Genomic DNA, 22,371 nt, shown 5'->3' with positions numbered 1-22,371 from the left:
CAGCTTGTCAATGATGATTAATGTTTAGTTAAGATTAAACCACTGCTTCTGTTTACTCGATGTTTTGATTGGTTTTATTGAAAGTAATTGTGATAATCTTTTGTGGAAGCAGAATCAATTCCAATACCACAAAAGGTATTCAACAAGTGGCGAGAAATAACGAGTCAATGCCGTCGATGGTCTCATTCTTGATTGGCGACGGAAACCAGTCGAGGATTTGGCCACGAGCGCACTGGTTGGCTTTATAGGTTTCCCGAACATTGGGCTCACGAAGACTTTACGGAGATTGGATATCAGACGGACTTACTTGGTAATTCATAGACGTTAGTGCTTAAAGCTACCCATTCTCGCGGCTAGTAGCAAGAAACAACCAACGGCCGTGTACTTCTTAGGGGTAAGATTGCTGCTACATGCATATGTCTTTCTTTATTCTAAGGAAGATCCTTGAAAAATTCCTCGGGTTAGTGAGTTTTAAATCAGTACTAGCTTTTTTCGCGGAATGTCCGATGGCGTTTGTGAACCAAAGACGTAACAGTGGGCTGAGTCACTTTTACAAAATTTAGAGAACACAGAACTGTCAATATTTCTGAGTTGGCCAGGAAAATCCCTGGCGCGTTTCGATTCAGCACCCTCTTTACGGGTCTTAAACCATCACGGCAAGGAGGATACAATACATACAGAAAAGAACGTGACAGACCTTTCCGTTTCACTATACAAGTCATCGTTAACTGACAGTTATGTTAACATATCTGAAATTACGATGTGATAATAAACTCAATACAAATATTCTTTGGCCAGCGAAAAAAATGTAACAAACAACGAAACAAGGAATTTTACCACACAAAAATTATCATTCGACAAGCGATAACCAATCCTTAGCAATTAATAAATTGAAGCATCAATTTGCGAGTAATGACTACGCCAAAAGTTTGGCAAATACTTTAAATTCTTTTCGTAGGTTCACTGGGTTTCCAGGCTCTTACTGGGAGAAGTCTGGAAAGATTTTGTCAAAAACTCGAACATCTTTTGCCCATCGTAAGGTAGAACTTGCACCCAGTCTTTTAGCTCCAGCAGGTCAAAAAGCTCCTGGAGTAGCAAGCTACCTTTCAGTGTCATGAGCGAACCAATCAAAATCAATTTCCGCTTCGCACGAGTTACCGCCACGTTAACTCGGCGCCAATCCCTTAGCAGGTCTCCCACGTTGGAGTGCTCGTTATTACGAACTAAAGACACAATGATGCAGGCTTTATCTCGACCTTGATATTTATCCACGGTGTTGATCTCGATTTCATTTTGTTTGGTGTCGGCGTCTCGATGAAAAATCTGCGTTATGAGCTTGAGTTGGTGCCTGTACGGAGAGATTATACCGAGTGATGCAGGCTGGAGGCCGGCTTTCAAGAGTGCGCAAGCTAGTTGGTGAACGATCGCGGCCTCTGTCTCGTTTGACACCAAGTGCTCTGAACGAGACTCAGGCGCGGGGACCCTATCCGTGTCTAAGAACACCACCGGTCGACTGGGCAAGAGTGTGTCTAGTATCCAGTTACCTACAAAGGCGGAAAAATCTGTTAAAATATCTCAGATAAAGTTTCAGTTACTTTCCTTACACATGCTTAAATGGCACCGTACTTCCGTTCAGTGTTGTTTCCTTTGAGTTCTCCTAAAATAATATAAGATAAAATTTGTCTCAACAATCTTTTTCCGCGATTGTAGGGGGAGAGAATGGATAAATATTCGAGTAAATTCTTTCAAAGTTTGGATGACGTGTTTATAATACCCCTGACCTACAATTACTGAGACTTGTATGTTTTATACTTTTAGTTTGCGAGTGAGGAGAATATTAGAGATGTTACGCCTCAAGTTGAAAAGTTAAAATTGATTGTAATTTTCTATCCCGATTTGTCCATCGTTTGTTCAGCACTCGAATTTTTCGGCAAGGAAGGCAGCTAATAATCACTAAGAATTACCCCGATAAGTGTACGGGGACCTCTTTAGAAAATTTTTTACGGTATACTCTTACCGAAAGAGAAAGATCCGCTCGCCGAACAAAAAAATTGTGGGGGCCCCAATGTATAATACTTTTAGAGCTAATATATACCTTGCCACATAGAAACAAAATGAACATCGACCAACGCAAATTACAGTAGAGAATTGAGAACATCAGTGTCGCATACCTTTGATATTGGCCGTATTCTCCTTCATATAACAAAAAAATTCGTCCCAGTTCGGCAGCTCCAAGACTGCCCTTGCCACGCCTTGCGTACCACATTTAAGCCTGTGTTCATAGATCAGTGTGTTCGACAGCTCCATGATGTCTTCATTCATTCGATACTGATGCTCTAAGCTAACAACCGCGTGTGGGTGTCGTTCTGAAAGGCGTTTAAACAGACTTACGTCCATACCACCCTCTCTGTAGATGGAGCAAAAACGTTCAAGTATATTTAGCCAATACGCTAAGGTTGCTGGGTAGGCTGGTATTTGAGCATGGACTTCTCAACTACCCCCTGAAACTATGCAGGGAACTAAAAACATTTCCGTAGAACTTGTTAAATTATTTTCTCATTGCCATAAAATCAAGAATGTAATAACGTTTCGAACATAGCTCTCCTAAGGTTTGGCAACTCGCACCACGTCTGTATGCTGATACGTAAGTAAAGAGTCATATCAGTATTCTAGAGTTTGCTTTATTCATTAATCACTCATTACGACCCTATGCTTGATGGTAGAGCTGGTTTAGTAACGTGGTACCTTGATACGATTCTACTTATTGTAAGTTGATGCAACCCCAGGTTTGTATGGTAAAGAGAGCTTGGAGCGCTAAAGGGTTAGTGCAACCCTAGAGTTTGGACCCCAGAAAATACATCAGTGGAGAGATGCCAATCACATCTCTAGGGGTTCCTCGTTTAGATTCTACTAACGTTATGAATGAAGCCAATAGCTCATAAAGAGTCGATCGTTCCATCGTTTTTCGCAGTAAAGAAATATGGCTCTAATTTTATAGCAAATGAAGAAATATATTGCCAGTTTTATGCAATATGCGAAAAATGAGATGGAAAGTTTAACTTACCTAGCTTCTACACTCTGCACTAAGGGTGGCAGCTGATAATGATCACCCACTAAGATAAAGACACGGGCGTGCCTTAGAGGACCAATACACACTGGTTGGGTGATCTGGGAAGCCTCGTCCACAATACAGTAGTCAAAGGAGCGTTGAGAGAAGAGGGCGTGTTTCACACCCAAACAGGTGGTCGCCACTACGGACTAGAAAAAAAAACGGCAGAAACTAATACTTTATACAACTATATTGTCGTTGTAAAATGGCTTATATCGTCCATAATTGGGCACTTCTCAAGACAGAACCAAGGTAAACACAAAGATAAATATCACCAGAAGATAAATATGTACAAAATGTCTATAGTGTAGGAAAGCACGTGCAACCAGGTCTTAATTGGTTTTAGTTTTGTGTCTGATTGGTTTGAAGGTTGGCGTAAAAATTATATACCATTCAGAGACTTTCGTTGCGCAAAACCAATTCGACCCCAGATTACTATGGACACTGATAAAAATAAGTCTAAATCGTTAATGTATTTCTTCGCCATATAACAATTGTATACGTTGGGGCGTATTAGTATGCATTTTTTTTGGTTGAGGCTTTAAAACGCAAGTAAATTTTGAACTGAAACACTTGCTATCTAAATTGACTAATAATGCTACTCCTATTTTAGAAATTTTGTTTATAGGGGGAAGGGGGGAGGAGAAAGGCTTATAGGGGGGGGGGGGGTCCATTGGTGCATTTACGGTAACTTCTGTATGCTCAGTTTCTTGTTGTTGAACAGTAATATTACCTTGGACTCGTATAACTTCCTTAGTTCATTGACAGTTTTGATGCCAGCAGCTGCCCGGTGCGCGCTGTATGATTGAATTTTGGGAAGAATTTTATGGACCTGGCCAAGACGAAGGAAATCTATGTTTGCCTGAAAGGAAAGACATGGAAAAGAAGATCAGAGTTCACATCTAACTCTTAAACTACAAAAATTTGATTAGAACTGAGTTCTCCCTCCAGGCAGCCATATATTTTCTTGAAAATATATAAGGAGAAGTTGGTCTTACATGATAAGTTTATCAATTTGTAATCACCTATTTCTAGACAATATTTTGAAATTATGAGTGAACAAATACAATGTACTTTGAATTCATCCCTATTTACTTATCCACTGGTGCACTTCGCTATTAAAGAGGAAATAAACACAAGAATTCCCGGAATACACTGACAAACACAGACCACTTAAAGTTTTCATTAATGGTGAGGCTTGCGCAGCTTGATAGAGCCCGGATAGTGCTTAATCCACTCAACCATTGTTAGGCCAAGTAACGAGCTTCTCTTGTATAATTGAGTACCAAACATTGGAAGTAAACAATGAACCAAAACAAGTGCAAGAGAGAAAATCCCTTACAAAGAATAATCTTTAAACAATCCATATCATTATCACAATTAAATTATTTCGTTTGGCTATAAAAATGTATAATAGCTACGGCAGGCCATTACAGAAAGACTAAAACCTTGGTTAAAACGAAGGTAAATGTGGAACTTCAAATGTGAAAAACAACTTTTTACACAAACACACAAAGCATTCTAATACATTGGCATGGTTTTACAACTGGGCTCATTCTGAAAGTGAGAGTTTTCATAGATCGGAAATTGCCTCCCAATTCTGAAAAATTAGGCTGGCCTCAGTATAAGTAAAGTAAATAAGTAAGTAAATAAGACCACTGACAAACCTCTTTAAGCTTGAGTAAAATGTTGTCCACAGCAGTATGGGTGTAACTAGTGAGTAGAACAGATTTACCACTTGCCACCAGCACACGAACCAAGCAGGAGATGGTGGTCGTCTTTCCTGTTCCTGGCATACCTAGGATCAGCGCATAGTGATGGGCCGCAAGGGCTTTAGATACCGCCTTCCGTTGCCCTGAGTTCAGCTCCTGTAGGATAGACTCCACAGCTGGGTCCGGCAAGGACTTCTGGCTTTTGTTGCTTTGAGACCTGTACATAACAAGCTTCAACTAAATCTCCGTCGATAATTGTAAAAGAGTGTGTTACAGCCACAAAATGCGCATCAATGCGACAATGGCAGTGAAACTACGTTGTTTCTACCTTGTTAGTAGCCATGAACTGTTTCTTCTTTCATCGGCTACTTCTTCATCTGGTGGAGAAGACGTAGCGTCCCTCACATTGTTCGCACCTTTGTGTGTATTATTGGAGTTTAATTAACCAGTTTTACCCCATTACAATTTTGTCTCTACAGCCACATTCCAAAACGCCTGCATAACTGGATCAATATTACATTTTTTAGGCGAGTAGAGGCAAACGCACGGCAAGTGCGAAGCGCAAGACATGCACAAGAAGAGGAGCGCAAAAAAATAAAATACTTCCTCACCCTTCGCATTCGCTTATCGTTTGCCCCCGCTCGCCCGGAGAAAGCTTCCATACAAGCAAAGGCCCTATCGCGGAAAGAGGCGAAATTTACTGAGTGTTGGAAAAACCAAAGCTTCTACGAGCACAATCAGAAGTAAAATATCAAAAGGATTCAATAAGAACACAAAGTATAAATAAGTGAACCGTATGTAGCGCGGGAAACGCGAATGACCAAGTTACGAATGATTTCAATTGGCTTTGCTTTTAATTAGCAAAAAGGATCGTGATTTCTTTCTCAATTACAGGGCGGGAAAGGGAGAAGCCAATAATTCCGCGTTACTTTTGACATTCAAATGTTATTTTCTCTATCAAGCGAGAGCAACACTTACAGTGATTGTTGTGAGAAGAACTGAGCGATATCTGATGTCTGACTGCACATGGTCACTGTGTCATTCCGTCTTTCCCTTGAAAACACCGGTGGTTCCAAGTCTACGATTTGGCGACGCAGCTGAGCGTCTCTGTCAGAGTCACCTTTGAACAGTTTTGCCATGTTGGACCACAGAGTTGTTTGAGTGCTATACTCCTCGTCTTTGTCAAGGCGATAGAGTTTGGAGCTTGTTTCTTTAGTGTGTGTATCATAACTGTAGGTGCAAGTAGTGAACTCATCAGCGATTGAGTGCTAACATTTCCCGTTTAAGTTTTTAGGAAAATATGTATTGTGAACGACTTTATTGACGTTGTTATTCTACACGTGCTTAAACCCGAAATCCCACCATTCTCCATGGTCAGCGAAAACCAAGATGGCGTACTTGACGCACGAAGAGCGCGAGCAACACGTATATTGAGTTTTTTCCTCATATTTTTTTAACTATTTTTTAATCAAGTTTTATGTTTATTCTTTTTTTTTTTAATTCCGCGGTGTTCCGGCAAGTTCCAGGTTTTAGAACATACCTTGTTATTCACCTCACCACTGAACAATTCCCATTGATTTCGCATTAGAAAAACGAGGAAAGAAACCCGGTTCAAATGAACTGCTTTTTCTGGCACAAACATTAACCTTAACAGATTCGCATTTAAATCTCATCCTTTTTTAATATTTCTATTATGAAACCTTACTTGAATTCTTTACCTTTTAGTCAAATCTCTGTCTAGTGAGACAACAACTTCGCTCTTCTTCACCTCATGTATGTACCCTATGTAGAAGGAACCATAAAATGCTGCAAGTTCAGAAATTAACGCAACTTCGTTTACGCACAACTCTACAATTTCGAAGGGCTCTGAAAATGAATCAGCTTAATGTTATTTCTGCGCCATAATAATTTAATAACCACGGCAAATGGATGGCACAATCTCGCTTTGCCAAGAGATCTAAAGTAAATTGTTTGTTCAAGGACTGATCCTATAAATTATAAGAATTTCAATTTGTGCAAACCTACCTGCCGCGACAGCTGTGGCTCCACCATTCTCTTCACTTAAAATCACACGGTCCCCCGACGTAATTGGCACATCCTGTAATGACATCACGCTAGGATGATCTGCACAGCGCTCGAACTTGTGTCTGTAATAATGACTGCCCCCTTGTACCATGTCATAACCACATGACTTCAGTACCATCCCGCTAAAACAGCGACCAAGTTTTTCCCTTTCGCTTCCGTCCAAACACCAAATCTCGTTCTGATTTCTTTTTTGTTCCATCTCCTTACCTTCCAGACAAACCAGTTTATACCAGTCTCTAAAGTAGCGTACGTAGGTTCTGGACATGTGTTCGGTCATCTCTTTAAATAATGATCCCAGACCACTTGTTACACCGTCTCCTTGCTCGACTGCTTTGTGAAAAGTGGTGCAGTTTTGAACCTGAGGACATCGCTTGCAGGTGTTGTGATCTTTCAACATTGCTAAGCGATAAAAAAAAAACATACGTTTATGTCATTAAGACAAAGTTAAAAAAAAAGGTTAAGTCTCTACTCGAGCCCATTGACCCACCCAGCTGGAGCTTATCCCGGTTTCCAAATCGATGAAGCGACATGGAGTATTACGACTCCTCCTCCCCCCCCCCCCCCGAATGGGAAGCTAATCCATCGCAAGGGTACCCCCCAGCATTTCATCAGGCTTCCCTGACAATCGACAGTACTCATTTATACTCTGAGTGGAGAGGGCGGCACTCTGAGAGCAAAGTGTCTTGACCAAGAACACAACACAATGACTTGCCCGGGTCTCGAACCAGGACCTCTCGACCCGGAGTACAGCGCACTGGCCACTATTTAGGCTACCATCATTTGTACTCGATGGCTTTACAACAACTTACGTGTTACTGACCAAGGTGCTTACAGAAGCTTGTTCCATTGCCTGCGTTTATTGCTCAGTGAGCAATAAACGTACAGATTGTGAGCTTCATTTCTACCAACCTGGCATAGATCCTGTGGCTCCGGCCCTGTTCAGTGTCAAGTAGCGTGCAACTTCATTCCTTTTCATGATAAGAGCTCTCCTCTCGTGAAGGAAACTCGGAACACTAAGCATATGAGCTGCCTTCATGTAAAATAGTAACCCTGCGTCAACTGCTTGAAAATATCGATCAGACATGAGTAAAGTGTACAGAATCACCTGTGCTCGGTGCTCGATCGATCCTGGTGATGCAAATGATAAGGAAAATAATCAATACATAAAATATATAGATAACAGCTACAACTTAGTCGACAGGAGTTACATTTAGCTGAGATCTAACTTTTTAACTCTCAAAGTATTATCTGTAATTTCCCTTGGGCGTGTTACACATTTCCTTCGCGATTAATAATGAGAATTTAGTATCTCATCAATATTGAAAATACTCTCAGGCTGATACGTTTATCTGATCTCATCATCAGTTTGTTGATTAATTCATTGATATTGCAAGTAATTAGATGTTGATCACTCCTGTAAGTTTAAGATTTAAGCCCATTACTTAACCTATTGTTGTTTAGGAGGTTTCCCATGCTCCTTTGGAAGCGGTATCACTATGTTTTGTACCAAGTGCTACGCTAAATATTTTTTGTTTAGTAACATCTCGAGTGCAGCTAAATTCACGCTCATCCCTTTTGATGATTCCTCCATATTCTACGCAGGAAATCGATCTTCAAAAATGTTCAAAAGGTGGAGAAGAGAAAGATATAATACATTGATTTATCGTCACTTTATCTCTAAAAGCTCTAGCCATAACAAAAAATTAAATTGCTAAAAGCTATATCTCAGTAGGCCCCCTCTTATCACTCGTGAATATTATGCATTCTGAAGATGACCACTTAAGTATCTAGGAATGAGCTTCATGTTCTTTTGCAATACAGGAAGCTTTTAACGTCGCTTATCCTAGCTGCATACAAGACGCAAATGAACTTGGGATTTGGCCGAAATCGCGACATCCTCCTTAGAGCCAAGAAGTTAACGTATCTTGCTGAAGTTTACCTCGCAAGGAGTACACTATGAATGTTTGGTTTTGAGAGTGCCGCTGACATACTGCAACCCCTAGACTTAAGTAACACAGCAGTTAAACTTCTGCGCATCTGCGACCTTTGCAATGGCTAGGCGGCGTGCTTTCAAGTTGCGAGACCCAGGTTGTCGTAGAAAGTTGAACACAACCATTCCGTCAAGTTGATTGTGATAAAGTTCAAAATAAGAGACAGATCAACTTGATGCCCCTAGTCAGATAAGTTTTGTGTTTTCCTTTGAAATTTTGCGCGAAATGGGCGTGCAGAAGACCAGAATTAATCCCCTTGCGCAAGTCAGAGGTTTGACTGCTGTGTTGCCTTTACCAACCATGTATAAAATCATCTCGCAACACTTTTATGAAAGTTGGTATCGTATTTTTCTGTTTGTTTGTTTGTTTGTTTGTTTGTTTAAATCCCACCTAGTTTAGTGAACATTTTCCCAGTCTTCAATTCCAATGGCATCACTCTGGTCTGTACTTGATTTCCTGTATCAGGCCTGTGCCGTTTTATTTTAGGTCTTCGATCAATTTTAACTTCAACGGTGGCATCCACTTTCCCTAAAAACAAAGATGCAAACCGTTCTGTTCATACGGTTTTCCTTGTCAAGTTTTTGTATCCAAAAAGTAACCATAAAATCGAAGAAAATGTTTAATAAAAATTATTGGATCGTAAAAAAGGATGAAACTATACCAAGACGGTTAAAATAGTTGTAACTGTTATTTAACTTTTCAGAAGAAACGCTTATATTCGTGGTTTATATATATGGGATATTGTGGTACAAAGAGACTTATGACGTAGGCTATTTCTGGGTTCAAAAAGCCCACACTTTCAAAATAAAGCCAAGCTCAAAACCTCATGTGAATGTATTTGCTTGAGAATAAAAAGAGTACATTCTGGTCAAAAGTATAAGAAATATGTTGGGACTAAACTATTCCAATGAGTTCAGAAATGTAAAAATGCATAGTGAAAGACAAAGAGAGAAACTGCGGAGAAAATGAAGAAAAAAAGAATAAGAAAACGAGGAAGAAGGAGAAGAAAATACCAACCTTTAAGTCCATACCGCGGTGACCAGATATTTTCTTCGATGTCTTTCAGTGCTGACACACAAACACTTGGTTGCTCAGTCTGATGTGGGAATTCAGGGGTCTTAAAATCCATAGCCCCCAGATCAGGTTGGGGAAAAGGAACCACAAACTTCTTGGCCCAGTCACAGAGAAGTGGAATATGTTCCTTCAGTTTTTCCAGGGCCCAACTCTCTGTCTGTCCCAGGCTGTAGAAGTCATCCAAGTAAGAAAGCCTCTGGAGAAGCCCTCTAGCTCTTGTTAAAAGTGCATCTGGAGAAAATTCTTTAAAGAGACAAAGCGACTTTACAACAGACTGATAACTAGAAAATCAATTGCATGAACGTGCAGTTTGCGGTAAAACATTGGAAGACAAAAAATATTTAACACATAACAAGAAGCATGAAAATACATGTAAAAGAAGAAAAAAGGTTTCTTGAATTATTTGTGCACTATTATTGGAAAATTTGCCAAAAACTTCAACGTTGTAGATAGCGAACGATTTCATTTAAATGTTTTCAGTGCGATGTTTCCCAGAGAAAGTGCATGGAGAAAACTTGACAGGGTTACCCAAAAAAGGGGGGAAAGTTTGTTAGCCCTAATTCGAACATATGTTGTGAAAACATTTCAAATCTCTCCTTTCAGTTGAATTAACTCTGGATTTCACTAAGAACCACCTGCTTGATAAGGAAACTATCCCAAATGTAAATATGGCAAGAAGAACCTTTGGAGCCATAATACTCTTATTAAAAACCTTGCACAGTGCTTATTAAGCATCAACAACTGCGAAATTCTAAGTCTTCTATTGAGAATTCTCAAGCCTGAGCTTTTTTTTCATTCAGAGATGGAGAATATTCTCCTATTTTTTTCAATAAATTTTCCTGCTTCTGCATTTTTTAACCAACACTCAAACCCTGCAACTTACAGATACTCTAAGGACTCCATAATGTACAAAAGTCCTGGGTTAAAAAGAACAAATACAAATGAAAAGACAAACATGTGTCTGTAACATCTTCTTACTGAAATTTGAGCATAAAATTCAGCAGTACTAACCCTTAAACTCCATGGCCAAATCAAACAGATCATGAAGAAGTGTTCCAATCAACATTGCCTCACTTTGGCTTTCAGTGCGAAATTGCTCATTGAGTATGCCCTGCCTTAAACACTTAGTTGCCATGGAAACAGTAGTTCCAGATACCAAAGTATCAGGGTGAATGACAAGATAGTGTTCAGTTGAGTTATCAAGGATACATGTTGCTGTTGACGAGTCAAATGATCCTGTCAAAGAAAACATTACAGCCAAAATTATGTGGTGTCTATGGAAAACAATATTAGGAAAAAGAGTTGGTGAAGCTTTAGAACTAGCCCTGGTTTTTCAAAGGATGGATAACACTATCCGTCAAATAGATCACTATCTAGAGGTTAGCACAGTATGTTTTGTTAACACTGAATAGTGATTTATCAGTTGGATAGAATTATCTGCCCTTTGAACAGCTGACCCTGTTTAGAGATCACAAATTTAAACACTTGATCCAATATCAAATGTGGTTCAGCATTATAAACTGAAATTAGTGTTGGAAACTTATCAGGACAAGTTTCTGCTAGCTTAGTTGCTATTAACTATTTGCTAAGTCTGGTGATTAAAGATAAAGGAAAAAATACATACACACCTGTAATATGTACAATGTCACCAGGTTCAACTTCGCTCATCTCCCAGTCTTCCCTTAAACTACAGAACTTTTCTTGACCAGACTCTTCGTCAAATAAACGAAGAACCTTCTCTGGTAATTGTCTTCCATACTTTGCCACAACTTCCTGGCCTTGTAGTTCTCTGCGAGACACCTCCAGCACTAAGAAACGACTGTAGCCCTTTGTTCCAGAGTGACAAGTAATATGAGTAATGTTGCATTTATTTTGGAGATCCTTAGATATTGTGTTAGCCTGCTCTGTGTTTCTGATAGGAGAGAAGAGTGCTTTACATGAGCTGCTGTTGCTGTTGCTGAAAAATGGAACATACATATAGATAGTAAGTTATGATAATTCTCTCCTTATAAAATGGTTGGAGTTGAAGGAGTTTTATGGGAATGCATTCACAAATGTCATCATGGTTCATACAACCTTGTAAAACCTAATTCTAGGACTTTTCAAGAACAAAAAGTAGTTTTTAAGGACCAAGTTTAATGAGAAATTGAAACTCTTCCTCTCCTTAAAACACACAGCTAAGTCATTTACAATTTTAAGATAGTCCAGCCTTGGTTGATGAGAATATGGCATTAGCAACAATTTTGTAAACTGGCTATTTGACAGCTTGCACATATGTCTGAAGGAAAGAAACAAAATTTGAAATACAGAGACATTAATATTGAATATTTTCTCAAAATTCAAAGTAAAAGATTTCAACAGGTATTTATAGCTTCCAAATTTTCATTCCGTTTGCTATCAACTTCTTGCAGTTGAGGAGTCTTTACTTTGGCTTTCTTTCTGAGAGCACTGAACAGAGTTAACTGTCCAGTTTCCTCAGCTTTGAATTTTCATCACTCAATCATTAATGATTGAATGTACATTTCCCCATCACTCATTTGACTTGCAAACAAAGGTAGCATAAGACAATTGCTTCATAACTACTCTGTCAACATATGCCATTTGGAGCAAAAGTGCATGGTAGACAACTGTAAGGGCTGGTACATGAGGTAAAGGCAAATATCTCAATTTTTTTTCTGTGAAGCTGTTCATGTTTTATACCAACATTTACCCTTGTTGTTTTAGTATCTCAGAAGTAATTCAGGACAAAAATTTTCTCAACAGCATCATTCAATTTTACCAGAGGAGTGATAGTGGGTACACAAAATCCTAGGTTTCAAGGACTTTTCAAGACCTAATATATAAATCAATTATTTTTCAAGGATCCTACCAAATTGAAAGACCTTCAAGACATTTGCTAAAACTCAAGAACCTCTTAAGATTGTTTGAACCATGTGTCAAACTTTATATACACCCACCAAAGATCAAGAAGATGTTCTCTAATTTTCTTCATTGCTCACTACAAGTGTCATTTGTAATGGTACATCATGCAGAATATGTAATGGCATACCATGTATGTAATGGCTTACCATGTCATTGTATAGGACTGCTTTTTGTTTTTACATCCCATAATTTTTAGATATTTGATAGGAAAATAAGCTAACAAATATTCCAAACATATGTTGGCTTTATCTCACCAGTTAAAGGCCCAGTACTTACATGCAAAATGAGTGGCTGTCATCTTTGATACTCAAAGCAACAGAAGCTTGGAAAGAGTGATAAATTACTGCCTTATGGGTGGTCAATTGGAGAAAGGAAACTAAGGTGGAAATTGGAAAGGAAAATATTCCCACCTCCTCTCAGACCACTACGCTATCATTTATTTGGAACTTTAACTTGCACTCCTAATGAGACATCAGAAATGCAAGCTATGATTTCAACTCAAAATGTGGTTACAAGAGGAATGGTTAGTTCTATTTTCTCAAGTCTCAAGAGTCTATTTTTCCAGAGACAAATATTGAGAATTCTTTTCCTCAACATTGATCCTATCTAACTGTATCCAGGTTAGGATGAAAAATTTCAGGCCAGGTCATCATTAATCAACCTATGGCAATCAGATTTGGAGCAAGGGAAACTGGGGTTTCATAATGATACCAATAACTTTTAATCAACAAGATATGGAAAAAACTGTCCAACTGTCTTGTTGTTATCTCTTAGTGAAAAAGTAAGTTAGAGAAATCAATAGAAGGAAGTAAATGTATGTGCAATAACCTTGAAATGTGAAATGTTTCAGGAAAGCTGACCATAGGCGACCATTTAACACCATCCAGTAAATTATCCAACTCCATAGCATCAGCAAGACTGTCCACTGAAGTATTTCCATCTGCTCTTGTAGGTGTAAGCAACTGCCCAGACAAGTTATTGCATGGTGGAGATTTGACTGGTTGCACAATTTGATGAGACTGTGATTTGTTAGGAGTTCTAAATTGATTCTTTAGATCTCCTCCAACATTTGAGTCACACTTCTCCATCTCTTCTGTACCATAATTAGTATTTGTACAACCGTAAGATTCCCCATGGTTTCTTTCATCAAATAATTCTTCACATTCCAGTAATTTTTCATCAAGGGAGCAATTTCCTATGCTTGTGTCCAAGGTGTACTGTTTCATCACATTTTTATTTTCAACCCAATGGTTTGCAAGATGGTACTGTTCATGATCTACAGCTTGTTGTCCTTCATTCTCTCCATTCTCTCCAGGAGAGTTAGAGAGTAAATCTTCTTCTATTCTGTCCCAGAGGTTACATTTCACTGTACTCTGTAACAGCAATTGACAAAAAACCATTATAGATCCAGAAAGGAAACCAAAATGGCTAAGAAAACTTTTCAAGACAATTTAGTAGAGTGTCAGTCAACCACTGTATACCTACTGGTTGAAGATATGTCCATTACCAATCAGCTATTTACTCACAATCACATATTGATTGTTTATCAGTCCCCATATTGACCAAAGGCTACCTATGGTACATAATTATGATTCAAAACAGATAGTTACCTTTTCTTCCAAAGGACATTCTGTTAAGAGTCTCTTCTGCATAGGAGAACTTCCCCTGGCTGCTGAACGTTTCATTCTCGATCTTAGAATGACACACTTTGATGGTGCAATAATGGAAGCAGACTCCTTCTGGTAGCCTGCGTTGTTTCCTGTGGGTGACTGACTCTTTGGTGACTTATCAACTGATGCACTGATGTTGCTCTTTTTTATTGGACTTGACAGTACCCTTGGTGGCTTAAACCCCTTCCTGGAAAGCTTATACTTTTTACGACTGGTTGCTTGTGTTGTCATTTGAGCTTCAACATAGTTATGTGGAGGTGAAGATATATCTGAGACAGGTAACCTTTTGTCATCATCTGCTTCTTCAGGATCATTACCAACAAAGACTGCTTTTTTTATTTTAGCAGATCCTCTTTCACTTAGCTCAGTTTTGCAATAATTTGCAGCAGATGAGTGGTTGAGAACCTTGGACACTCTGCTTTCATCATGCAACAATGGGGTACTTTCTGGACAACAGCTGATAAAACTATGCTGTCCATTTGGAGATGGTGTTGGTGGAATGAAATCATCATCTTCGATAACTATTTCTTTTACATTGTTGACTGCAAGATTACACTTAGATCCATTTATTGAGGTATTCTTCTTGTTTCTTAGTTGGCATATTGGTGATGGCAATTTAAAATTGTTGTATCCATTTTTCTTATGAGCATAAGGAGGCTGATTGGGTTCAGAAGAGGAAGATGACATTTCACCATTACTCTTTGCCTGTTTATTCTTTGGTAAGGGTGTTAACACAACATTTTGTTTCACAATCTTTGTAAAACATGTTTGATCAGTTTTTCCTTTCCCACTTTGTGGTGAACTTCTTGATTTGTCATTTCTTCTTGTCACCAATGTGTTAAGTTTATCTTCTTTCTAGAAAACAAAGGAATTTCATCTCTAACTTCTGTCTACATAAGAAAACAAATATATCACAAACAAAATTCTGTTTAATCTTTACCCAACTGACACATTGTCCATTTCTTGTGAGTCAAATAGTACATGTAGTTAGACACATAGGAGAAACCATTTGTAAATTGGCTGGTAAAAGAATTTACTTAAGTTGGTGAACAATCTCTCTTTTAAGCCCTCATACAGCCCAATACAATGGATCATTTGGTGACCTGCTTAAAAGATGTAAAATAAAAAATTAAATGCCCTGATTAAAAGTTCACATGAAAAAACACAGGTGCTACCTAAAAATTATTTTAGCAGTAGAAAAGCTTTGATTGCAATGACAAATTTTTAAACAAAAGACATAGACTTGACATTAAGATGAAATCTCTTTCAATAACAGTTCAATGTCTCAGTGCCCTTTGCGTGTGAGTGAGTTCCCATCTGACTCACAAAAGTATAGGAAGTGCTTATAAATAAGGAGAAGGCCTAGAAGCAGGATTTTGGGGAAAAATTTTATACATTCGAATAATATCTTTCTAGCATCTTTTAGTTTAACTTATCTTTCTCAATCATACCTTTTTTGTTGATAATTTGAGGCTCTTCCTTTTTCCATTTCCTACAGGGACATGATTTACACACAAAAAATACCAAGTGACTAATAGTTGATCAATATATAGGTCAATACACCTTCAGTAGTTGGTTTATAGTAGCCTGATACAAGTAATTTTCTAAAGGCTGACTGCTACTCTCTTGATAACTACCTGTAGCTGACTTTTTCATGTCGCAGTAATTAGGAGACACCTCAACTGAGACATGGACTAAAAATTTTTCCAGAGTGAGCTGACCATCAACAAGCCATCTGCTTGACCAAGGTTACTCATAAGAGCTATTGTACTGGTGATCTATGGGGTCTAGACATCTACTGTAGTTTCTTTTCTGTGCGTTCATACCAACATGCTTTCTGGTATTACTTGTGATTCTCATACAATTCAGCAAGGAGATAAAGGAGAAGATGAAGCAGTTATCATCAAATCTCTACTTTTTATAGATTTAGTATTAATAAAGTCAGGAGACATTTTTCATAGTAATCTCCGGGACTGAGTAGGTCAAAGTTAGGTTTTTTTGTGCTCTTATTTTTTCTCTGATTTTTAAGGAAAAGTGAACTTTGAGTACACATTTACATGTCATATCTAAATTGCTCAAAAGAAATACCAAATTTAAAATTATTTTGTTTTGTCACACACATTGCATCTAACATGAAAACAAATTGTGAACTGTGAGGCACATCAGCAAAGATGAAGAAACCTGACTAAACATAAAAAACGTTGTGAACCTCCTTGAGAGTAACGTATTTCTTTATCCCACTGCAAGCTAAAAATGTTTTTTGCTATGGTAGATAAAATTGCTCAAACCTTTAGATTCCTGCCCCACTGTTGTCCAAAGTTTACAGGTCTCCTACAGAGTAACAGAAATAATTTATCACTTTGTTACTTAGAACTTATGATCATAAGAACAGCATTGTTTGTGGTTCCTTGATCTGAAAGAGGGTTTGGTAAATCATAAAAATCTCTGTTAACCTTTAACAAACTAAGGTAACACCATCCTTCCCCTTTAACCTTTGCACTCTTACATCAGTATGCATATTCTACACACTGTTCTCTTAAGATGCTGACAAGGAAATTTGGTTTACAGTCAAGAAATGTTTGATTCAGGGGTTATATTGTGAAGGGAAAATTGGATGCTAGTCACTTTTACGGCTCTTTATTCTAAGAAAGGATGTCCGAGAGTACCTTCTACCCCAAGGTAGCCTTGCTTAATAAACTGGTTACTCAGTATGTTAGCGGAGAGTCCATTGATAGTTGCTAGTAGCACAACAGTTAAATAATAGCTACTAATGGTCACCAAAAATTCAATCAATAGCCTGCAATATCTTAGTCAACATGTGATCTGCATGTGAAGTTTGTTTGAGGTCACCTAGAGGTTAAACATATGCAAACAATGCATTGACTATTCGAAGACAATCTGTTGATGACCAGCCAACTAATGAGTAACTATGACCCAGTTTAATGATTGAATATTGACCGATATATACCTTGAAAGGTAGGCATAAACATATACTCTGTACCTGTTCCTAGTAAACTGGTGATGCCTGTTTACAATTTGCAAATCAAAGATCATGCTGTATTTTTTCAGGATGAAGAATCCAAGGATCTTAACTTGGACTCTCTTTGTTGTATCAATGTAGTGAGGAATTTGAACAAGAAACTGTCGACAACCAATAATCCTTATGCCACTTAACTAATTATCTACCCAACAGTACTTTTATGGAAAAACTTTCCTCAAAAATGCTGTATGCCTCTAGGGTATGTTCAAGAAGGTTTGTGAAATGACTCAAATACTACCAAAAAAGTTGTCGGTTATTGCACCTCTCAAAACGATTTTTTTTAAATCATAAGACCACCGTTAACTAGCATAATTACTAATCCACTTATTGGGGATTTTGGCGGAACACTTAAAAATTTTGTACATCACTCGCCTTCAGCTTGTGATATTTGTTAAAAGCTTAACAATGACGGTTACGTTAAAGGACAAACAAACACAAAAAACTCTTAGACATTTGCTTCCGGTCGCGTTGAAACCGAAAGTGAAAACAGTGGAATTTCAGGTGAGCGAGAGACCTTTACACGTTTCAACATACGTTAAAAGTTAGGCTCTTGTAACGTAAACAGAATTGTTGTGCACATTTTATTTTGGTCAGTTTACCTTGCTAAAGTAACTCTTGATGGTTTGCTGAGATGGATTTCTTTCCTAAATACATTAAAAATCAAGATTAAATATCAATATGCAAACTTAATTTAAACCTTACGACATGTCTACAATGTTTTTCTCTGTTTTGTCACAAAAACTTTCGTTTTGTATCGTCTCACCTCGTCTTCCGAGCTGCTTCTTGCTCGCTTTCCAGCCCCCTTATTCAATTTTGGTTTTCCCATAACCTTGTCAGCGAAAAATACAACAAATGAAGCTCTTAAAAATGTTCATATCCTAGTTTCGATACACTCCAAAATGAATGTTAGCATAACAACCAGGCGCAGTGTGAAAAATCCTCGAGAGGCAAGAATTTCCCGCCAAAGCGCCATATTGTGTTGTGCTCTAAGGAACGTTATGTAACAAACAGCAAATGTCATCCTCTCTCTATTTCATGGAAAAATCGCTTCACAATAGTCTGATTGTGAACAATACAAGCTCTTCTTTCTTCCTCAGAGATCTCGGGGGATTTCGCTGAAACCCCACACTATTTTAAAATAAAGTGTTATTTTAAAAGGTAAACTAGCCATTGTCTTCTTTAACAAAGTAACTGTTTGTATGATGAATATTATGAGGTTATATAGAAATATTACTGATCCCCCATTGTTTGTGGAATGGTCATTGACCTAGTTCATTTGTTTTTTTAACTGATTTTGTTTGATATAAATCACAGTCAAATAGATTTTGTACTCATTACAGACTGACAAAATAGTCTAAGAGTGAATTCTTACGCCAGTCTTGTGCTCGCGAAAAATTTTATCAAAGAAAAAAACGGTGAAAGATATTATGTAAAAATACTAAAATTCGCAATTTGAAAGCTAACTAATGCAAAATGTATCATTTTCAAAAACCTAGAAGAAGATTCTATTAAAACTCTGAGAAAATACTCGATGAATGCCGCGATTAAAATTATAATAAACATCCGCGCAGTTCATTATTCAGTAGCATTCACGTTACACCAGTACAGGCATTACGAGGAAGTATTGTTAGTGTAACGTGATCTCAGGTACTAGTCCATTTCAAACAAAATCTAAATCATGAGGTATTGAGATTTTCTCAAAAAAAACCTTAAATCAGATATGTTGACGCTGATAATGATTCACGTTACATTTATTCGCTACCATTTACAGCTGAAGGAATGAAAGAGTCAACTTTGTCGATCGTTCGAAAATATAAATAACAAATCCAAAAAAAAATTTTCACGCTCAAATGCGGTGATTTTTTTGTTTTGTTCAAAAATAGCGGCCTTTCACGTGCATGAAAAACAGATCAAACTTGCTAACAACTCCTTCGACTTGCTAATGTGTTATGAACGTGCCTGTGGCACATGACATTTTTCTTTTCATGTTGCAATTTACCGCCTCGCTGACTTGCCAAGGATATTTCCATTTGACAACGAGTCAGAGGTAGGAAGGAAAAACAGAATTTCTTTGTAGAAGTAAAACCTGAAAGACGAGCTGTTGTTGCAGAGTTTATTCTATTAAGGCAAAACTAACTGTCGCAATGGCAAATATTCATGTTTCACCTTTGGCTTCTCCTTCCTTGGAGTGTTTATCACCAGCGGAACTGACGAACGAAGAAAGTGGACAAGTAGAGCAAGTGACTCCAAATCAAGATGAAAACGAAAATGATGTATTTAAAGGAGAAACGAAGGCATTTGGGAGAAAGAAAGGTTTCTGTAGATTGATTTTAAAATTTTCCTCGGATTAGCATGGTTGGCAGGGTATTCGAGATTTTGAGTTCAGTTTTAGATCGCAAACAGCTGTGAACGGGACGCGCCTTTAATTATAAATTGAACAAGACCAGGTCCTACTCTAGCACCAGTCGATGTCTGAAAGATTATACTTCCCATCAATCTCGTGCAAGAACGGACCTTTGATGTTTTGAAAGAGCAGTATAGATTAAGATATTTGAGGCTTGGTGGCCTGTTGCTACACGCTCTAAATTAATTCTTCACTTGTTCATAGAAAAACAAAAAGTCGGAACTCTAAGCCTTCTACTCCTAGTAACAACATAGACGTTCATTTAATACTTCACTCACACTCTTAGATTTGATAATCATGAGTAAAGACAGAAATTTGAAAAATTCGGTCGGGAAGTCTCGGAAATATTCGAACAATTCCGTCAATTGTTCGGTTGAAACTTCGAAATCACACAAATCTAGGCTCCTGATTCGTGTTTATCATTGACCTTGCTTGTAATATGACATCTTGTTCTTAATTGGCAGGCCAATTCGAGACACCGTCAGGCACCTTGACCACTTTACGTCTTAGCGCTGGTAGTGAAGACGCCAGTCAGACCAGCAGTCCAAAAAGAAGTCCCGTATATTGTTTCCATTCCTTTACATACGGGGTTAGTGGGTCGAGCGAGACTGGAACTGGCTTGCATGATAGTGGAAAGACATCCGCTGAAATTGATAGTAATGATACTTGCGAGAGTGAAAGCTTTGATGCCGATTCTCCCAATGTCTGGCGCACAAGAATGGTCGTGGATCCGGAGGGGACAGAGTCAGGGTCACCCACAATCCTCCATGGGGGGAACTTGGGAATTGGAGCATGTCCCTCAGACGGTTTGCTAGCAATTTATACTTACCATTCACTAAACTTGAGATAGGTTCAGATTTTTAAATAGCATTTGCGAATTATAAAGAAGGAATTCCCCACAAAATACAGCTGAATAAGTAATCTAGCTCAAAAGAGAGCTGAAACTTTCATGCTTGTCTTTCGACGCAGCCTGTTTTTTTTTTCTGTCCTGGTCAGTCTATCCTCCTTTCCATCTCGTTGTATCTGCATTTTTGGTGCCTTTGTCTGCCTCTCTATTTTTGTTTACCGTTTTTCTACTTCTTTCATAACATGGCCTAAAATGTTTGACATTGACTAACTACTTTTCAAAGTTAGGAATTTGACTCTGAACCGACGCATAAAACCTTGAAGTGTCTAATTCCTCTCTGATTTTCTGAAGCACGCTGGTTATTTACGCCATATTAGGGAATAACTGATGATCGGCCAGTCTTGCACACTGAAAACCAAGCTTTGTGACACTACTGATTGCTTGGAGGTTATATTCTTCCGCTGAGATATGAAGTAAATTTTTTTCAGACTCTGTGTCGTTAGAAGAAACCAACAAAACCAAACCCTCCGAAGCTTTTCAGGCGGAGATTCACGTCAAACTCCAGAACTCAAACGATGCCCTCAATAGCGACACCAAGGAAGCGACAACTGCACCGAAACTGCTCTCCTCGCCAGACGAAGACCATTCAGGAGAGGCAAATGGAGAGGAAAATTGCGCAAAACCTCCTGTCACGAGACCGTCACCAGAAGGCGCGGAAAGTTCTGTAGTTAACACCCACCAGACCACAGTTTCTTCACAGAATGGAAATATTACTAGTTGTTTCATGGTGCCTAGCAAGCGAGTTATCTCCGATCATCAGTGGAGTGAGATCGTAGGAAGCCCATCAGGTGCTATAGCCGTAAAGAACTACTGGATGTCAGGCGAAGTCATGCCGGAAGGTAATACGACTGATATGATCAAAGTATATTTGTACTTTGCTAATGAGTGATAATCAATTCCTTCTCCCTGCAAATCACACACACTTTGCTGACCACATATAGTTTAATGAGCAGCTACCCTCTCTCGACCACTTTTTTCATTCTCCTTTGTTTTAACTAGAAAAAGAAGCTGTCGATGACGATCGCGCACCACTGATACGTCGAGAAAAATCTTACACGAGAAACGCAACTGAGATGAGCTCGGAGGAGGAGGAGGAAGAAGAAACCCCTGTGACGTGCTTTCCTTGCAGGGAGTGCCGTATACTATGAAATTGTGCGGCAGGAGATCTACCTCGCTACAATATGTGAAAAGACTGTTGTATTTTGAGTAAGTTTAGTGATATAATTAGCAAAGAGAAAACGGAACCATCTGAGTGAAAGCAACAACTTTAAACTTGAAGAATAGAGACACTCTTCAGTGTAAATTAATTACTTATTGTGGGTCACAGAACAGGTAGGAAAATATAATGAACTGATAAATACGTTGAATAAAGCAATTCAGTTGCGGTGACCTGAGAATCGTTACGCTGTAAACTTTCTTCCCGTTACCTCTCTACACCCTAACACCAGAATCTATCT

At 38.5% G+C, this 22,371-nt stretch overlaps 2 protein-coding genes across 5 annotated transcripts; one reads left to right on the top strand and one right to left on the bottom strand.

Annotated features, from left to right (window-relative positions):
• Positions 1-4: 4 nt before the first annotated feature.
• LOC131786600 (DNA replication ATP-dependent helicase/nuclease DNA2-like) lies at positions 5-18,544 on the bottom strand. Of its 4 annotated transcripts, none has more exons than XM_059103656.2 (19): positions 18,367-18,544; positions 18,203-18,247; positions 16,852-16,894; positions 16,015-16,055; positions 14,504-15,418; positions 13,722-14,266; positions 11,600-11,922; positions 10,983-11,207; positions 9,915-10,214; positions 9,288-9,425; positions 7,816-8,034; positions 6,847-7,305; positions 6,540-6,603; positions 5,800-6,051; positions 4,777-5,038; positions 3,843-3,971; positions 3,065-3,258; positions 2,172-2,407; positions 5-1,544 (listed from the first exon to the last, which is right to left on the bottom strand). In XM_059103656.2, the coding sequence occupies exons 1-19, from the start codon at positions 18,427-18,429 to the stop codon at positions 961-963; spliced, it is 5,037 nt and encodes a 1,678-aa protein (XP_058959639.2). In that variant the 5' UTR covers positions 18,430-18,544; the 3' UTR covers positions 5-960. The 4 variants fall into 4 exon arrangements, with proteins under 4 accessions (XP_058959639.2, XP_066018648.1, XP_066018649.1 ...); XM_066162551.1 differs by having other exon boundaries at positions 7-1,544; positions 11,600-11,928; XM_066162553.1 differs by lacking the exon at positions 5-1,544 and having other exon boundaries at positions 2,203-2,366; positions 11,600-11,928.
• A 1,203-nt stretch (positions 18,545-19,747) lies between these two features.
• On the top strand, positions 19,748-22,062 carry LOC136279260 (uncharacterized). The gene is made up of 4 exons (XM_066162873.1): positions 19,748-19,916; positions 20,472-20,813; positions 21,343-21,753; positions 21,914-22,062. Exons 1-4 carry the CDS (start codon positions 19,748-19,750, stop codon positions 22,060-22,062), a joined length of 1,071 nt encoding a protein of 356 aa, XP_066018970.1.
• Positions 22,063-22,371: the final 309 nt, after the last annotated feature.

The sequence above is a fragment of the Pocillopora verrucosa genome, chromosome 2, assembly GCF_036669915.1.
Source record: "Pocillopora verrucosa isolate sample1 chromosome 2, ASM3666991v2, whole genome shotgun sequence".
Classification (NCBI taxonomy): Eukaryota; Metazoa; Cnidaria; class Anthozoa; order Scleractinia; family Pocilloporidae; genus Pocillopora; species Pocillopora verrucosa.
Note: the sequence above shows the minus strand (reverse complement) of the source record. Positions and strands in the feature narration are given on the sequence as shown.